The sequence below is a fragment of the Columba livia genome, chromosome 10 (genome assembly GCF_036013475.1).
Source record: "Columba livia isolate bColLiv1 breed racing homer chromosome 10, bColLiv1.pat.W.v2, whole genome shotgun sequence".
In the NCBI taxonomy this organism is placed as follows: domain Eukaryota; kingdom Metazoa; phylum Chordata; class Aves; order Columbiformes; family Columbidae; genus Columba; species Columba livia.
The window spans coordinates 13,931,868-13,950,487 of NC_088611.1; the positions used below are offsets into that span (position 1 = coordinate 13,931,868).

Genomic DNA, 18,620 nt, shown 5'->3' on the forward strand with positions numbered 1-18,620 from the left:
TTGCCTTTGTCTCTTCAGCTGAAGCATCGCACATGAAAGTCCCAGTTGTTGCTTTCTGTGTACAGCATACCAGTACAGATATTAAATTGGGGCATAATGATGAATGAAACTGTGGGATGTGTCTTGATTATCCCAGGTTTCTAATGTATAATTGAATTATTTTCGTAAGTATATTTCAAGCCCTTTGATTTCTGGCCTCTGTTTTTAATTACTCAGCCCCCTCTTGCCCTTGTGCATTATTATGTTATTCATTAGCATTCAGTGAGACTACAGAAGTTTGACTTCTGAATAAAATAACGTACAAAAGAGAAGAGATGCTTTTTATCTTACCACTTAATAATTTAAATGGAACCCTTTTCTTTAATCAATGTTTAATAGTATAATAGTTGTTTATTTAAACTGCGCAATTGCCTAATTTTGAAAACAAAAAAAGGAGGAAGGATAAACACGTTTAGGAAATAATGAGTTTTGTAACCATTGTAATCTTCAGAAGATTTAAAATATCTACAGCACTTACAGTGTCGTTATATCTCAAGAAGACAGTAACATGGGCCTTGCATGTATCTGTATCATTTATGCAGTGTTAAGTAGTACAAGCCTATTTTTCATTTGAGGGAAGCAGAAAACCTTGCTAATTGCAAAACTGAAAGCTACTCAGCAGCGTTAATATTGTTGGCATGACCGCCAGCTGTGATGATTAGGATGTGTGACAGAGGGAGAGATAATTTGATCACAGGCCTGGAGACTAGAAGCTCCTGTGTCCTGCTCCTTCCCGGTACACCTACAAAGGCACAGAAAATACAGGGGGAGACTTAATTCAGCCCCACGCCACCCACGCTTGCTGGGGGGTCCTGCAGGGCACAGCAGACACCAGAAATATGAGTGTAACACCAGGTTGTGGGAGGGGATGGGAGCTCAAACAGAGACATTAACTTGTCAAAGGAAATAGCTTTATAGGGGGTTAATAATCAGGTGTGGATGCACTGCATGTGTGATGCTTGTTCTATGTCATCAGCAAAATGTGGCTTTGGGTGTGACTCAGTCACTGTGCACCAGCAACAGGGAGCCTGAGCCATGGCAAGGTCAGGGGGACCCCCAGAACCTGACATAAAAGAGATGAACTAAAGCATCTGTCCCTCTGCTCAACTTCCTCATCTGTAAAACAGGAATTGATCAGGGATATCTTGAGGATTTAGAGATATCTGGAGACCGCTTTAGAGGCATTAGAACTAGCGAGCATAATATCTGCATTTCAAAGTACTCTTTGGACATCACTTAATTCATTTTGACAGCAGCCCTGCACAAGAAATGTGGCTGTCTCCATTGTCTGGATGGGAAAACTGAGTCCAAGAGATGGTTCCGAGACAGAGGTGGTTGGGGAGGGATGTGTGAACATGGGGTAGCACCAGGACAGGGAGAGCAGCGAACTCCTCTTCCCCGTGGCTCAGCAGCCCAGGTGTAAGAGCACCCATGGCAGGCAAACTGCTCCATCTGTGCGTACCAGGGGGGTGCTGATCCTACGTTATCCCTACCTGATGTCCTGGTTACCCTGCTTTCAACAAGTTGTTTCCCAGGAAGCAAGACCAGACCTTTTTCCTGCTGATTTGTGTCTCCTGTCCTTTAAACCTTTCCTGTTCCCACCAGTACATCCAGTTCTCTCCCTTTTCCCCAGATCTACTTCTCACAATCCTTCATGCAAGCTTGGAGCTCCTTCCCTGCTTTGCTTTTTCTCTGTCCCCTTTCCTGGGCTCACAGACATCTGGAGGGGTGTTAAGTGTCACAGGTAGTAGGCAAGAAGGTGGTAGATCCACGTATAAGGAATGAGATGGACAAATGTGATCTGATGTTGTGGTTTTGTTTCCTCCTATTTTAAGTGTATTATAGCTCATGCTGACTGAAAGAGCACAGCTGAGTTATGCTAACATGAGATGAGGGAGAGCTAAGGCTGAGGATTTGGACCCTTTCTTTCAGGCTAAATGAATTTATACAAAATGTGAGAGTCTGCTACTATACTATTAATTTACAAGGAACCGTGGTGTGAAAGCTACTGAAATTTTTACTGTTTTTCACATGTGCACTAGAAAATCTGCACATGGACAGCTTGAAAGGCAATATGCAATTCCGAAACAGTAGCTGATGAGTGATTTTCTATGATAAAAGTAGCCTGCCCTCTTCCACAAGGCACATTTTCAGTGGTTCTTCCAATTTAAGGCATGTTTAACCAGGAGGATGATGATGATTTGTACCACAGCAGCATTTAGGGAATGTAGCCAAGATCAGCCTACCATTAACTGAGCTGCATGGTCACTCTTGGTGAGACACTGCCCTCTCTCACAGCAATGGGACTGATGTCTATAGACATTTAAACACCTGACCTCCACCGAAGCACACACTTGGACATCACTGTTTAAGCAAGCACCAGAGCTGCAGGAGAAACTGAGGGTGTAAAGTGAAGTAATTAAGGTTGTACAGAAAATCAGTGTCAGAGCAAGAAGCAGAGTCTGTTTCCCAGTGGCTGCTGCCATGCCTGTCACAATGATCCTGTCTTTGTAGTCAGTGAAACACCATCTTTCACTTTTTCCCTTCAAACTAAATTTTTGAACAGGATGATTTATTGATAAACCGCAGGACTGTGGCGTACAGGGCAGCAGTGATCAGACATGCGGTAAGAGGCAAGGGGAGGTTGTGGCCCTGGCCCTCTTGCACCCCTCTCAAGTTGCGTCTGTCTCCAAAAGACGCTGCGAACTCCAGCCCGGCTGCGAGCTGAAGAAACGTCTCCTTTCTTTTCCCTCGGCTGAGCAGCGACCTTTCGGATGCTAAAATAAGGTCAGGGCTCTGTTAGGCAGTTAAAAGCCCGGGCTGAGCAGCAGGCCGGCAGTGCGAGCTGCCCCTGCAGCATCCTCGCTGCCCGGAGCGGAGGGAGCAGCGAGCACTTCGTCCAAACAGTTCTAGCTCCGCACTTAACGTGCCCGGCGGAGTCGTGTACCGGGGGGGGAGCGAAGGGAGGGAGGTGGGAGAGGAAGAAAAGCCGTGACACTGTGTTTCCTCCTCCTGTCTCTGAAGAGGAGGAGTGGGAGGGGAAGCTCCAAAGCCACTTCGGGCGCTGCGCCTCTACGTGCGGGAGGCTCTACCGAGCATCCTCCTCTCAGCTGGAAAGCCGGGTGCGCTGCCCGCTCTCCGGCGGCTGGTTCCCCCTTTCCCGACACTCCGGCTCCTGCCTCGGTAGCTCTTCAGGGCAGCATCTCCTCGGAGCAGAGGGCGGCCAGGTAAGCGGTACCCGGGGAGCAGAGCTGGGGCCGGGCTCCCCTCCGGCTGCCCGGGCTGCTGCCCAGCGCTGCGCGTCCCGGGCGGGCTGGACGGGCGATCCGCGCCGGGCCGGGAGGAGGCAGCTACGCTGGGGGAAGCGTCGCTGCATTTGCGATGGAACTTGTATTTAGGAGTGCAGTCATCAGGAGACCGGTGGATAATAGTGACTGATCTGTGCCGATGTGGCCATCAGGACCTGGCAGGCTGCCCCGGCTCCTCTCTGCTCAGCCCGGCACCAGGCAGGTCCCCGCTCACCGGCAAGTGCCTGGGATATTTGTGCTTTTAACTATGTCTTTATCGAACCCTGAGGGCTGGGCAAGCTCTGGCACTGGGAGTGTGGCTGAGGAGTAATACTCTGTAATAATAATAAAAATACTCTGTAAGTCTGTAGTACTTCAAGTATTTGTGTTATACTTAAATATATCTATGTACTAGTGTGTGTGTATGTAACTCATTTACTGCCATAGCTACTTGAGGGATAAGGGTGCCACTAGAAACTGGACAAGCTTGCTTTGTAGATATCACACTTATAATTTTTTTTTTTCCTTTAAAAAATATTTTTAATTTCAGCTACCTATTTCATAGCTCCTGAAATACTTCTATTTCCCAGATCAGTTGGTTTCTCTCCAGTGGCACTTTTACCTTTTTGAGTGGGATATCTTGAACATTTACTTTCTTTAAAAAAGCACTGTAACAATACCCAGTCTTTTCAGTGAGGCATGTGTTATTCCTTGACCCCATCAACTTCACTTTGACAAAAAAAAGCTGGAAATAATCACTTAAGAGATGCGACTTTCCCTGTTTCAACAAGTTGCTTTATTCTCTGCTCCAGTAATTTCCTCTAAGATCCGCCTTCATTGTCGTTATGTAGATGATGTGGTGATATGCGTGATGTTAAACCTGCAATCACTGGGGATTAATGCATGGGCATGACATCATCGACAGCCAATGAGGTGATGGTTTTGGACATGTACTGACCCAAACTGTCTTCCAAACTGATGTGGTGATCCTGCTGTGCTCCTAAAGAATATCCCAAGTTTGGACAAATGGGGTGGTTTCCTCGCAAGGTTTCATTGTTTCTCACTCTTGTGCCCTGCTCTGAGCTAGCCATGGTTTGTTACACAGCCACATGTGTGTGGTTAGTCTGGTTGATCAAAGGTTTCACTTCTTGGGAGGAGATTATTGAAAATGGACATATTAGTTCTCTGGTACAGAGAGAGATGATGTAACTGAGCTGGTTGCTGGCAGAATATAAACAGCCAAAGATTTCTCAGTGTGGCAGGAAAACTGCATCAACAAAGCATTTGAGCACACAGTGGATTTACCTGTAGCACATTGCCTCATCTGCCTTATCGCTTGGGGTAGAGCTGTTCCCGTGGAGGTGGGCACAGACTGTGTGCCAGGGGAGCGGGGAGGGAAACTGTGCAGGCAGGTGGCTGCTGCCGGAGCTGGCGAGGCAGGAAGCACGATATCCCCGCTGTGCTAACGGCTCCTGCTGCGCTCTCGCCTTCGCCCCAGCACCTCCGTGCCTCCGCGCTGCCAAGGTCTAGCAGGTTTGAAGCCCTTGGCCTCGGTCCATGTTACATTGCTGTAGGGTTACTCAAAAAACTCAGCTGTCTTGAGTAGCTTTTGCAGAATCACAGCAGATGTTGCCAAGCACGCTTTGGCTCCTGAAATGTGCATTTCTGAGTTCAGGCTGCCTCTTCTGTCTAATGTTTCCTTAACCTTCATCATTTTGCAGCAGGCTCAGTCAAGTCCCCTGCAGGTCAGTCCGGGGCTTCCCCATGGGCTGTGCAAGACCCTTTGTGTCACTATCACAAATATTTACACACAAATCACTTACATTACCTTAAATATTTTCTGTTTGCTAGAGTTCTTAGTGTTAAACATAAATATTGGGATTCAGAGTTAATCCCTGAAGTCTTTTAATGTATTTGTTTGTAATCTATATGTGCATATATACACACATTCCCTTAGCAGTGTGGGTGCACTGATAGCCATTTACATTGAGAGAACCACATAGAATATTAGCAGTACAACAGACGTGCCTCAGAGGTGTGTACGACTCTTCTGCCTTCAATGCCAATAAGACGTGACAGGATACATCTAATGAATTACCTTTAAATTAGAAAGCAGTAAACAAGCCATTATTGGATTAAAGGAATATTAAAATTAGAAGAACCTTACTGTCTTTTGATATCCAGTGGCAGATTTTTACTAGCTAGGAAATGACATGGGTTACTGCAGAGAGAGAGAGAGGGTCTCTAGAGAACTGTAATGATTTTCATCTGTGTGAAATAGATTTTTTAATGCTATTACTTAGTATCTTATGTTTAGATGATGCTGTAGCAGATTTCTTTTTTTTTTTTTTTCCCTTCTATTTTCACATTGATGTTTGCTATCATTTTTCTGAGTGATTTCAGTGCTTGTGGAAGGTACAGGTTTGATGTACTCAGCTAAAAGCTCCTAATTATTGAAGAAAAACACAGGAAAAATTGTACAAGAGGCTCAGTGATAGGTTTCAGCCCAATACTGAAGAGCTTTCTGTCTTGCCAGGATACAGAGACAGTCTGGGTCCATGCCACCTCTTCCATGGCCCCTTTCCTCTGCTGCCTAGAAGGCTGCTCCAGCTCTGGTAGTTCTGGAATATGATTTAAATTGCATAAAAAGATTGTCATTGACTTCACTGAGATTTATATAAATTCCTAAGAACTAGATTAAATCCACCAGCCGTACATCTCACCGTGCAGGCGTTACTTCGTGTTGCCTTCCAGATGTGAGACTCTGGATTAGATCTGAATTGGCAACTGATTGATGGTGCTTGTGTGGAGCAGCTCCTGATCTCCCCACACCAATCTTTAATTAATCTAAGACCAACACCTGCTGTCCTCTCTCAGGCAAGCTGCCCAGTTTAGGGCTGGGCTTTGAATTAAAAGGGCAGAATTTGGCCAGTATTCCTCAAGCGTTAGAAACAAAAAGTACATTTAAGAAGTGAACACTAAAATATTTGATGGAAAGCAGTTAATTCTTGGGTTCATCTACAGTAAAGTTTCTTATGAAATCTTGAAATTACTATGTTCTTGCCATGCCACTTATCTCTGTCGGCCAACGAAAAACTACACCCTTAATCTAGAACTAGTCTTGAATTTGCTAGTGCAAGAAGTTGTTTTGTTTGGAATATCAATTTTTAACAACATTCTAAGACAAATCTTTTATTCTTTTTAACTCACTATCAATATGAACAAGGAGCAACAACATACCTTGGAGTGCTAAGCCACATTCCAGCCTCATAAGGAAAGTTTTGAGGATAATCTTGTGTCCTGGATTTTGGAAGTATACTTGGAATAAAGAGCTCTCCTATAAATATACTTTTCATTCAAAGTATTGCATTTTCCTTGTCTCTCTCAGTTTATGGCCCTGATACTCCTTGCCCCCTCTCAAGGTCTAGTAGGAGAACTCCCTCAGCATCTCTTTTTCCCTTTGAAAAATTTGAAAACCATCATGCAAGCAGCTGTTTTGAAGCCAGTGCCAACCCTGCAGATCAGTAGATCACAGCACACTTTCACCTGAGGTTAGGCAGTGTGATGTGAGCTGCTTTGCACTGGCAAAGCATCCTGAATACTTGCAGGCTATGGGGATTTCTATTGGTCTGTGTAACTGAAGCCTCTTTGCTATTCTAAAAGAGGCTTATAGGGGGGAACAAAGGGCTGCGGATTTCACCAATTTTGCTATATTTTCTTTTTTTTTCCAGCAGTGGTTTTGGAAAGGCTGTGAGCTGAAAGGCTGATTTTCTTAGACTTGGTACAACTCTGCCAGAGTAAAGTTCAAATAAAAGAAAGTAGTATCAGGTATTTCAGTGACTCAAAAGGTGACCTGCTGTTTTTATTGCCCCTTCTGTTGTGTTTCAATTTCAGTTACACTTTACAGGGAACATCTGTGGAATAAAAACTGTGGAGGGGTCAGGCCTTTCTCCTCAGAGCATGTTTCCCACTGCACAGCATCAGCACAAGTTTTTCCCTCTGTCCTTTCAAATAATACTCGTTACTAGTCAGGCAAGATATAATAAGCAAAGATAAATACATTGAGTGGCAGCACTCCCAGGCTCAGTGTTACATGGTGCTGGAAGTCTGGTTAAAGAGCTCAGTCCCCAGCCCTCGATGCAGAGCTCTTGCCCTTTCTGCTCTCCAATAAGCCACTTGCAAGGCTCAGCCACGCGTTACATCCTTCTGAACCGGAGGACCTAGTGTAACTGCAGTCAGCCTGGCCTTCTTGGTTCTGGAAGCATCTAACCTCTTAACAGGAGAGAGCAGGACTCTGATGCTTTAGCTCTTAAAGCATTTGTAGGCTTTTTTTTCTAGCCTGTAAGAAACTGCTAACTGAAGCTGAAGCATTTGAGCAATGCCTTGGCATGGATAAACTGGTTAACATGAGTTCTTTTAGCTTTTTAAAACAAATTGCAAATCCGCGGTTCATATTTGCATATTCAGGTTATTAATTCTTGTGTTTGCATTTCCTAAACTGTGTGCCAAATTCCCATTTGATATAAGTTTCAGAGCATCTGTCTGAGTGTAAAGGGGAAAAGGAGAACTTTTTGTTGTAGGCAGCACTGAATAGTTGGTGATTTTTCTTTTCAATAAAATCAAGCAAGCTTCTTTTCTTCTGAGGCATTTTGTGCCACCTCAGATATTCAGTGAGAAACCTGGAGATTCTTAACTGATAGGGTTTCCAGTCTTCCTATGTGCATCTCTGGGACGTATATCTAAATTGCAAGTTCACAAAGCTTCCAGCATACATTCTATGCATGTGTAATTAAGGAGTGGCTAAACTTTGATGTCATTTGCTGTGTTATCTAGATTCCCTTTATGGAGACGATGGTATTTTATGTTGTCATCTGTGAGCAGGAACATCCCCAGATGAGTGAATCTGTTTGAAGGACGAGGCTGTGTCTTTTTTAGTCTAGAGAACATAGTTACCCACAGATTTCTTTGCCGCTTCTGTTGTTCAATGAGAATTATGTGTGTTTATGATAGTCTGATCAGCAAATAGAAGTGCATTGCAGATGTTGATATATTGTGAAGTACAGCAGTTTACATTAATAGGAAGGATTTATCTTGTCGCGGTATTGAATTTATGTTGCTAAACTGTGATATTTTCCTGTTTCAAAAATATTATATTGTACTGAGCTGATATCAGGGTGATAAAATAAATGCCTCTTTTTTAATTCAACCCACTGTAACGTGCTAATAATGTTGGAGACAGGAAGAGAAATGCCTCATTTCAGAAATGAATATAATGCATCCGTATTATTTCCTAGCAAAATTAATTTAACTTAGACTCCTACATGAAACTTCTTGTTTTGTTTGGGCTAGAAAACAGACGTGATTGAGGTCTTTAATGGAAGTATGCTTTTGGACACAAACTGTGGGGTTAATACACCTTGCTTAAATTAGACTTTTTGATCCCTATGATTCTGAAAAGGCAATAGAGAAGCTATAGTTGCTGGTGATGGTCCCTTTGCTGGACATTCAGATAGCCCACACTCCTCACTGGTTTTCTTCCAATGTCCTGGCAAATGCTCGGTAGATGGGGTTTCTAGGAAGGAAGGAAGAGGGGTGATCTCTTCCTCTTTGCTGTTACCTCCTCTTCTGGCCTCTGCCAGGGACTATGGCAATTCCACAAGTGTATCCAGGATATCCCGTTGCCTTGTTCCTAGAAAATGCACTACAGTGCAAAGGAAAGCGTTGTGATGCCGCACAATTCTGTTCCACTGCCACATGTGCGCTATGTACATCAGCTCCAGAGGGGAACCGGATGATTCTTCCCCCGCACTGCTCAGATCCCTGGATCATGCCTGGTTGAGCACACAGGGCAGGGGATTCTCATCATCCCCACTGGGACGGCTGAGCAGACAGAAGGTTGTTGTGGCTGCTCTGCTCTGAAACCCAGCGCTGGGGCTGCAGCGCTGCTCCCTCCAAAACAGGGATGCAGAAAGCAGGGATGTTAATGTCAGTCAGCTGGCATTGTTATTATGAGGCTAAACCTTTTCCTCTTGTATACATGCACTTGTTCCTCACTCCACGAATGTTTTACTGATTTTTACTGGAGCTGGCCCAGCATGGATACAGGTAGCTGTGAAAGACCGGTCCTGGTTGTTTGGTGGGCTCGTGTTGACTGTGTTGCTATTTGCACTGAGTGCTGTCAGTTTAATGACTGTGAAGCACCATGTTTAGGAGTCAAGTGCTATAAAATTTCCCCCCAAAAAAAGTCTACAGCAATCAGTGGACTTGCACATGAAACAGGCTATTGAATCTGAAAAAAGGATCAGTAACTTTGGAATATGGAAAGATTGTCACGTGTGCGTATTCCTGTTATATTACTCAGTTAAACAGTGTCTCTGAACCTTTGATACATTATTTGCAAGAATATAAGAGTATTTGTCATTAGCTTTTTTAGCTGAAAGATACTACTGGAGTAACGGTTTAACCATGGAAATATTTACCAGTTGCAGGGTTTATAGGCTTAACTGGGCCTGAAGGGAGAATAAAGCAAAATAATTATTTTAGTATTAAATTGTCCTCATATATCTGGTGTGCCGCTAAAATAGTTAATTCTGATTTTGTTTAATTATAGATCTGTTTCTGTTAAGGCACAATTAAAAGAACAAAATTTTGTTAGAAGTTTCTTTTAACAACCTGCAGTGATTCTCTTATTTTAAGGGAGTACTGGGTAAAAAGGATTCTCCCTCCTTTTCCGCATCAGATTGACACAGAGGGATGGATCTGAGGTGAAGAGAAGCAGCTTCTGGCAGAATTAGTGTAACCTTCCACCTGAGAAATGAACAGGTTCATTGGGTTCATTAAATGTTAGAAATTAATTGGTCTTGAGCTTATTCACATAATAGTATTTCCCCCTGGAACATTTCCTTCCTGTAGATGTTTCTAATGTATTTTTTGGTATATATTTAGTTTTAACAATAGAATAGACAGAGAAGCCCTAAACCTTTAAAAATACTTACTGTTTATAACTCCGAAAAAAGTGCAGCAACTGTAAATACAGTTATGTACTTTGCCAGTGTGCATCATTCACCTACGCCATGCTTCAGGTTACGCTTACTCTCTAGTTGCACTGCGTAGCAAGATGAGTTGTGTTGGTGAGTGAATGAATGAGTAGCTGCGTTTACCGAGCATCTTTGCAAATTGCTGTGAGAATGAGAAGGAAATCAGATATTTTCAACTTTCTTTATTTTTTTTTTTTTAATGTGTTACACATTGTTCTTCTTGAACAGAATTTTCAGCAATGAATAAACTATTGCGTTAAATCTTGTTTGGAAATGTAGTGGAAAGTGGCAGCTATTTGTAATTAGCATTATGGCTGAAAACTTGATATATCTTCTGCGTTTTCCTTGCTTAAGAGGAAAAATAAAAACTGAATAAAGACAAACTGGCCCTGTTTTAAATGTCTTTTTCTACAGAAGTAACGTCTTCTGTTATAGTTAATGAGCATTGTTCTCTTTTGTTTAAATTCTTTGTTGCAGAGGCTTAGAGCAAGAGGGCTTTAATAATAACAGGACCTTCTTCTCTGCAATGTCTGTCTGATAATAGTCTGTAAGATTTAAGGATAATACTGTAAAATAATTGGTTTTCAAGTGAATAATGGTGTATAACTAATTGGAGGGCAAATGGAAAATCTGCATCCTCCAAACAAATGCAGTGTGTCTCTTTAAATATCTTTCTGTTTTTCCACCCTCAAGACAAAAATAATATCAAATCTCATTCAGGTTGTACTTCAATATGACCAAATTGATAATTACATTATTATAGAGAAGGGCAGGATAGCTGGAGGATGTGTACAAGGTGCATTAGTCCCACAAATAGAAGCTGATTTACTTATTGATAGTAGAGACACGTTTTAGTCACTTTATGGAATTAACAATTGATCAGCTTGTTAGGTGCTAGTTCTTCATAAGCACAGCATGTTTATTCATTATTGTCATTACATGGTGCAAGCAGCTGAGGTCATGTTTAACAAGGCAAAATCTAAAAATGTTTAAACTTGCTTAAATATAACTTTTGCAACAGGCAGGTTTTGAGCAACGCACTTCTTCTCCGTTTTCAGAAATAAATATAACTTATACCTGCCTGATTAATTTTCATTCCATTTATGTTTTTTAGAACCATCAGATCTATTTGTTTTCCAAATGACAGCGGTTCAGCCTTGTAAAATTGTAATAGGATGGGCAACATAGAAGCATTACTTTCAAATTGCCTTGGTCACTGTGAATATACACCGATATGTAATAATGCAACGGATAAAATAAACACGCTGCTGGACGAGAATGGAAAGATGTTATTCCAATAAATATATTCATGATTGTTTGCTACTAAGCGTAAGTTATATTTTCTAAATCAGCATTGACTTAAGCTTGAGCAAACTCGATAGCAAAAATTCCCATAGAGGCTTCTCCTGCTACATATGACTAATATATTAAAGAAGATAAATAGTCATTTTTAAAATTTATTACACAGTAGGATTGAACACAAGAGGAAACCATTTTACAAATCTGAAAGTTAAGGTCACCCTGAGAAGAAAAGGACACTTAAGATGACTAGAAAAACTCTGCTTCCTCAGGAAACTGAGATTCAAAGTTTACTCTTTTCACAATGTCTTTTATAAAGCTTTAGAATCCCAAGTGTAAACCCAGACTCTGTTTTGATGTGCAAATATTTCAAAACTGCATAGTGGAAAGGCGTTTAGACACATATCTAACCAGTGTTACAGATTAGCTTCAGCCTCTTAATTCATTATGGACTACGAGGTTTTTTTGATAGTGGTTTTTATAATATAATTCAGTATTAGGGATGAACTTTCTAAAACATTTCATTGGAGTCTTTTAATAGTTTTCTCCCTTTTCCTTTTCTATTTATAAGCATTTTTTTTAAATCCAATTCTGTATATTTCAGTCATACTGAACACCATTAAGCTTTCTGTTCATAATTGAGACTTCTAGGAGTTTGAAAATCTGCTCAATAGCATTTTCTTGTGGCTTGTTAATAAAGTTAATGAATTATTTTTCTAGTAGGCTGTCTTATCTTAGCTAATACTGCTTACTTGTTTGAGCTGTAGCAAATCAGGACAACATTGATTTTCTTTAAGAGATGAATAATGAAAGATCTACATTCTTAAATATGTAGATAAAGATAAGTGACTTAATTAAAAAATTATCAGTGGAAGGTAGTAAGATGAATTAGCTGTTTTAATTTGTTGTATATGTCAATATACTGTAACATATCCTGGAGCATTACATAAAATACTTTTATTATATCCTCTTCTTTAGTTTTCAATGTGATTTCATAGTGTCTTCAGTTCCTTATTCTTTTGAAAATTGCTGACGTATTGGGAATTTTAAATTGCTGGAAATATCTGCCTCAACTTCAGCTTACACAGGACTTGACTCTGCAGATGTTTAATGGCCAGTGCAATGCAGCCCAATGAAAATAGTTCCACTCTGCTCAACAGTAATGTTTAGGGGCTTTGTGTTTGGTGGTGGAAGTCAGGTTACAAGCCTGATTGTTCTCCAGTGAGTAGCAAATTCTGCTCTCTGATCACATGTGCTATGAATATCAGAGCTGGCAAAATTCCGGGCTAGATTGCTGGCCATTTTTTGATCAGCTTTACAAATTATGCATGATGAAAAAGGGGCATCTCAAGGCCTCCATCTTCCAGCCAGTGTTGCTTTTGATACCATGTAGATCTTGTCAGGGTACACAGTATAGAGGAGGAGCTGCTCTATTAAAACATTGGTAGTTGATCTTATTAAAGGAGGAGACAAACAGCCTTCTGCTGAAGGACTGCTCTCTGTCACAAACTCTTTTGGGTTTTTGCGGTCTCACATAATGTAGCAAGCACCCACAGGAGTTGTACTGGTGTATTCCCTAGTGGGAATAATTATATGTAGAGTAATGTGCCTTGAATAAACTTCCACAATTCTCATGCTTAAATTCTAAGTGACTCTTAAGTCATTCTGGTTTTCAAGCTTCAAGATCCTATTTTTCAGAATATATTTTCTCAAAACTCAGTGCAGCCACAAATACATTATTTGACAAGCATGGCTGAGCTTCTCCTTCAGGTCCTTGGGTCACTGCCTTTCTGTTGCAAATGCATTGTCCAACATTTTTTTGAAGGTTAGTTATTCTTATATTTTCTAGACATCTCCATTAACTTTCTAGGGTAAGGTGACAGCTGATTCACAAAGATTTTCAGATTTTGCTTTCTCCTAATGCTGGATTCATGGCTGTCCTGTTTGAAGTAATTCAGTTGGATGATGAGGAAGAGGGGTATGTTGTAGGTCAGCTCTACTTACAACAGGAAGGGATTGGAGAAAAACTTTGTAAAATCTCTGGGTAAGGTATTGGTTGACAGATACGACATAAACTGAGAAGTCCATTAGGATGTGTCTGTAGAGCTTCCATGGGACAGTTTGACAATACAGCGTGTCATTTGGGCAGACAAATTTTGCTCTTTGAGATTCTACCCAGTAACACTCTGCTAAACTGCAAAGCATTGAGGATAGACTAGTGCTTCAGGCTTTACTTTGTTTTACCTTGTTTTATTCGTTTTGTCTTGCTTCAGCCTTTGATTAAACATAATAGTTGTGTCAATGCACTGAGTAGCAAATGCCTGCCATATTATGGGTTTTGCTGTGTTAGGAGTAATGGATAGGAGCCAGTGTTTCTCTTTCAGAGGGGAAGACTGCCAGAATCAAAGATGTAAATAAGAGCCAAGGAAAATTCATTGCAAACCTGGCAAGTCTGGTCTGTCTTTATTTTTACTACACGGCACTCAGCAGATCTTTCTTAGAGATGCTAAAAAAAACAAAAACAAAACCCCAAATCCTGTTCCTTATGCTGAACCTTACTCATTCACAGCAGAGGTATTGTTCCTGGTCTTCTGTGCCAGGGGAGCAACCTCTGGAAACATTTTTGCTCAACACTGTACAACAGAAAGACAGGATATGGCTGCAGTTCTGTGTTTTAGGACGTGCATCTCAGGGAACAGGTGGGCCAGTGGTCTGGGGTGAAGAAAAGCTTCAGAAGGTCCCAGATAACCTACAGCTCTGTCTAGACTACTGCACTGGAGCTTAAGACAGGCTTGAGAACCCTATTCAGAGAATTCTGCTAATTTAGTATTGACCCAAGCACTGATAAACAACGACAATGCTAAAATCCAGCCTGCTGCCCCCTCCATGCAACACTCATGCTTCTATCCCAGATGTTGACAAGTAGCACGTGGGTCTTGGCTCTTCATACAACAGCAGCCTGCTCTCCATCTACTTCTGCACTTCTGTGTCTCTGTTGGAAGAGGATCCAATGTCATGGACTGATCTGTTTAAACTTAAATCTTCCTGAGCGGAGAACAGTAAGTTCCAGAAAGTCATACTTTCTGGTTAGGATGACTCTCATAGGAACATTCCATTGTTAAATGAGAAATTTTTCATATTGTTGAAGATCAAGTTGAAAAAGCAATAGATGATTTTTGAAATACTGCTGTTCTTAGTTACTAAGTTGGATGGTGCTCTGGCAAGCAGAGAAATAATAAGTAACTCTTGTACAAATGAGTACTTAAATTAAAAAGGACAAAATCATGATTTAAGAAACCACAAATCCGTCAGCTTAGGAAAAGAGAAAGGACCAAGAGGGTAAAACAATGGCGATTGCATGTTCTCAGAAATGTTCTTTGAGTGCTTACCAAACAGTATCTGTGAGCAGAGAATGGAACTTTCTGACTATTGTCTATGAATTTAAGGGTGTGGAAAGATTTCATGCCTGCCTTAAAAAGAAGTCTTAGACTAAACTGGCAGCAAATAGCTATGTGAAAGCAAGTGGGGTTTGCCTGAAGTAGTGCAAGGCATAGCTCTGAATAAAAGTCTGTATCTTTCTTTTTGGATGCAATAGTACCATCTGGTCAGTGAAGCTTCAATTACCTGCAGCCTCTTTTGCTAATCTTGGTCAAAACTCTTGTTATTTGCAAGGAAGAGGTTTAACTTGGAGAGGGGAAAATTTAAATTCAAAGTGATTTGTGATTTTTCCACTATTTTTTAAAAAATTAGTGTTGCTGCTTTGCATTTAATTAGTGGCCAATATTAAACTAAAACACCTAACAAATTCCTGCTATGGTCCCTGAAATGCAGCAGATTTTTAATAACAGCAGTTTAGATTAAAAATTTAAAACAGTCCTGTGACTGTTCTTGCTAATGGCCTTCTTTCAGTTTGTGTGTCTGTCTTGCCTATTGCCTGGCTATGGAAATGCTTTGTGCAATAACCCCAGAATTTGAATCAATGATGTAAACACTCCATAGGCCTCTTAAGAAATGTACCTCACACTGCAGGAAAATCAGATGGGAACAGTTAAAGTGAGAGAATTTCACTTTTGTGTTCCAGTTCATCAATCTCTAAAGAGACACTAGTAGGTCAAATGGGTCTAACACTGATCAATTTACAAGAAGAATCCGTTTTGAAAGTGAATCACAATTCATCTCCAATGGGCAATTGAAAAGAATAAAATAAAAAGATAGAGCCACTGGGGTCCTGGTTGGGGAGTACTTTGTTAGCTCAGCCCCTCACACATTTTTCATTTAGTCGTCCCTTAGAATCCATAATCCAGTTTGATCTGTTTTTTTACAGTCTTTTTATATTGTAGTTCAGTTACCTCTTACTGGATCTGAGAACTTTTATTCGATTAATGCCTACCATGAAGAAGGACATCTCTACTTGGCTTTGAGGACAGGTTCCCTGCGGTGTAATAGCAACAAAGCGTGTCTGTCCGCCAGTCATCTTACCAAAGGCTGCTTTCCACCCACCTGCACCACAGGAGTGCACATGGGACATTGTTTGGTCACCACCCTGAAAGGTAAATATCTGTTGAACAGCGGTTCAACAGCAGCACAAGAGAACAACCGCACTTGTCTCAGGATCTAGCAAAGTGCTCGTGGTTTTGTTTCCCTGTAAAGCTAACAGCATTTGTGCTATGACCAGCATACCAGTAAAGGTGTATGTGGCAATAGAGTGGAAGTAAATGAGTCATGTTGAGGCTATATTTTCATGGGATTATTGGTGGGGAAAGCTACTGGTAAGTTGTATGTGAGCTGAAGAGACTGTTTAGTTACCTTGCCTATCTGAAAGGTAGTATCTGCTGAGACATTTCATACCTGTTGCTAATTCTAATTAATTAATACAGCCTGTAAAAGAGCTCATCATGGTCTACAGCTTCCTTACAAGGGGAGGAGGAGGGGTAGGTGCTGAACTCTTTAGCAAGCAATGACAGAACCCAAGGGAATGGCAGGAAGATGTGCAAGGGGAGGTTCAGGTTGGACATTAGGAAAAGGGATGGGAGGTGGACTCAATGATCCTTGTAGGTCCCTTCCAACTCAGGACATTCTATGATTCTATAATTGAAATGTGGAGCTTGTTCTCTTTATGGTGGTTAAGTCTGTGCACTATTTCCCTCAAGACAGTATCCACAGTTAATCTACTCAAAAATGGAAAAAATACATATTGTGGGGATCTGAGAGACAAGTGAATGTCAAGTATGTGAAAGTGAAATATGTGAACAGTCAGAGATCAGAGAAATGGAAACTTCCTGCAATCTGTTTCCATTAAAAAAAAAAAAAAAGTCCAACAGAAATAATCGAGTATTCACCCAAAGTGGTTGAAAATATTGGTTCTTACTCAGATGCTAATGTCCATAACATCATCCAAGCTCAAGAAGCACAACGCACAGAAAAAGAAATGGCAGGTATTTTCTTTAGCTCTGCCATCGTGAGCATGAGTGCAGATAAACTGTATTTTGGGGAGGTGAGGGGAAACAACTGCTTATGTGGGACTAAACCTGGAGGCTGGTGAAAGGTGGAGAAAATCTTCAGAGAGAGATTTGAAAAGGGGGGAGCAGGGCAGTGCTGGCTGTGACAAGGTGCGCTCAGGGAAGGCTTTGGGTGACTCTGCAGTAGGCTTTGTGGAAAACTATCAAGTATGGTTCTGTTTTTTATGTTTTGTTTCCCCACCTCTCTGTCAAAGACTATCTTATTGTTAAACTAAATGTGTCACAAAGTTAACTTTTTTCTACGAATCTTCAGGGTTTTTTCCACGAAGTCCCAGTTTCCTGGATAAAAATAATTGGAGAAGATTTCTCTTGTCTGTTTTCTAATTATTTTTAAGAGAGTTAATAGCTCTCCAGTGGTGATGAAAAGCTGATTAAACCTGATTGTTGTCTACCCTGAAAATAAACAAACAATAAACGATTACTTCAAACAGTTCTCACATCTTTAAGGCAATCATAATTGCCCTCAAGTGAGGCAGGGAATGTGGGGGCATCTTATACTTCATTTCCAACCTGGAGCATTTTAAAGCATAATCAAAATTATGCCACTTACCCTCCCCCTAGCTCCTCCCGTCAATCATGTACATGGTTACATTATCATGAAGTGTCTTGTGCACGAATGAAGAAGCAATATAAAACCAAAAATCCATCCTAGGCAGGTTGAGAACCACAAACCTAAAGTTCAGCCTTCTCTGAGTTTTGTGGAAAAGAAAAAAACCAAACCCAAACAAACTTAACACCCCCCCAAAAAACCCTAAACAAACAAGCAAACAAAAACACCCTCAACCAAATAAAGAAGAGGATTTCTAGCTTTAGCCATGAAGAGAACATGCTGTTACTTATTCAAAGTCTGGCTGTGTTCTCACTTCAGTCAGAGTAACCGACTGAGCCTCCTGTATGGAAATACGTTGTTACTTCAGCTGTGACAGGTACTGGAAGGAGCATCCTCTGACAGTTCAGGTGCTTGATGGGGACATACCATGCTAACAGCTTCTCTTACTGCTTCTGAAAAGCAGTCTCAGTTTGCTGTGGACGCTGCTGTCCTGTCTTGGTAATGCAGGACTATTCTCCTCAACACCTTTTCAGGTTTGCTCCTTTTCCATTACAACAGAAACCAGAGCTCTATCCAGCTTCCTCATGCCTGTGAAAGGATGAAAACAGCAGCCAGCAGCTCATTAACCTGCTCTAATTGATCACTACATAACTCAAGTGGGGTCTCTTTCCCTGCCCACCAGCCTTTCTCTTGATGCTCACACATGTGCTGCTGCCAAGCAGGTGAACTTCCCAGAGGAGGTAGGGAGAGATGCTGTGCAAATGAGAAACTGAGAAGGGATGAGGAAGGAGGCCTGAAGGATTGGGCTGGAAGACAAAAGGATGAAGGAAAGCCCTTCTGGAGGTGAGGAGCCGAAATGTAATTTATTTGACCTCTGAAATTTTCTTGT

The 18,620-nt window shown here is 41.4% G+C and overlaps 1 protein-coding gene across 5 annotated transcripts in view; it reads left to right on the forward strand.

Moving 5' to 3' along the window:
- The first annotated feature begins 2,892 nt into the window (after nucleotides 1-2,892).
- Nucleotides 2,893-18,620, forward strand: part of TAFA4 (TAFA chemokine like family member 4) — a 76,072-nt gene continuing 60,344 nt past the window's right edge. For 3 of the 5 annotated variants that reach the window (XM_065075457.1, XM_021291784.2, XM_065075456.1), the window contains exon 1: nucleotides 18,416-18,574. In XM_065075457.1, the coding sequence (XP_064931529.1) occupies nucleotides 18,553-18,574 (22 nt within the window). In that variant the 5' untranslated portion in view covers nucleotides 18,416-18,552. Of the gene's footprint in view, nucleotides 3,267-18,415; nucleotides 18,575-18,620 lie in introns of those variants that run through there. The other 2 variants (XM_005505621.4, XM_065075458.1) reach the window with 2 other exon arrangements.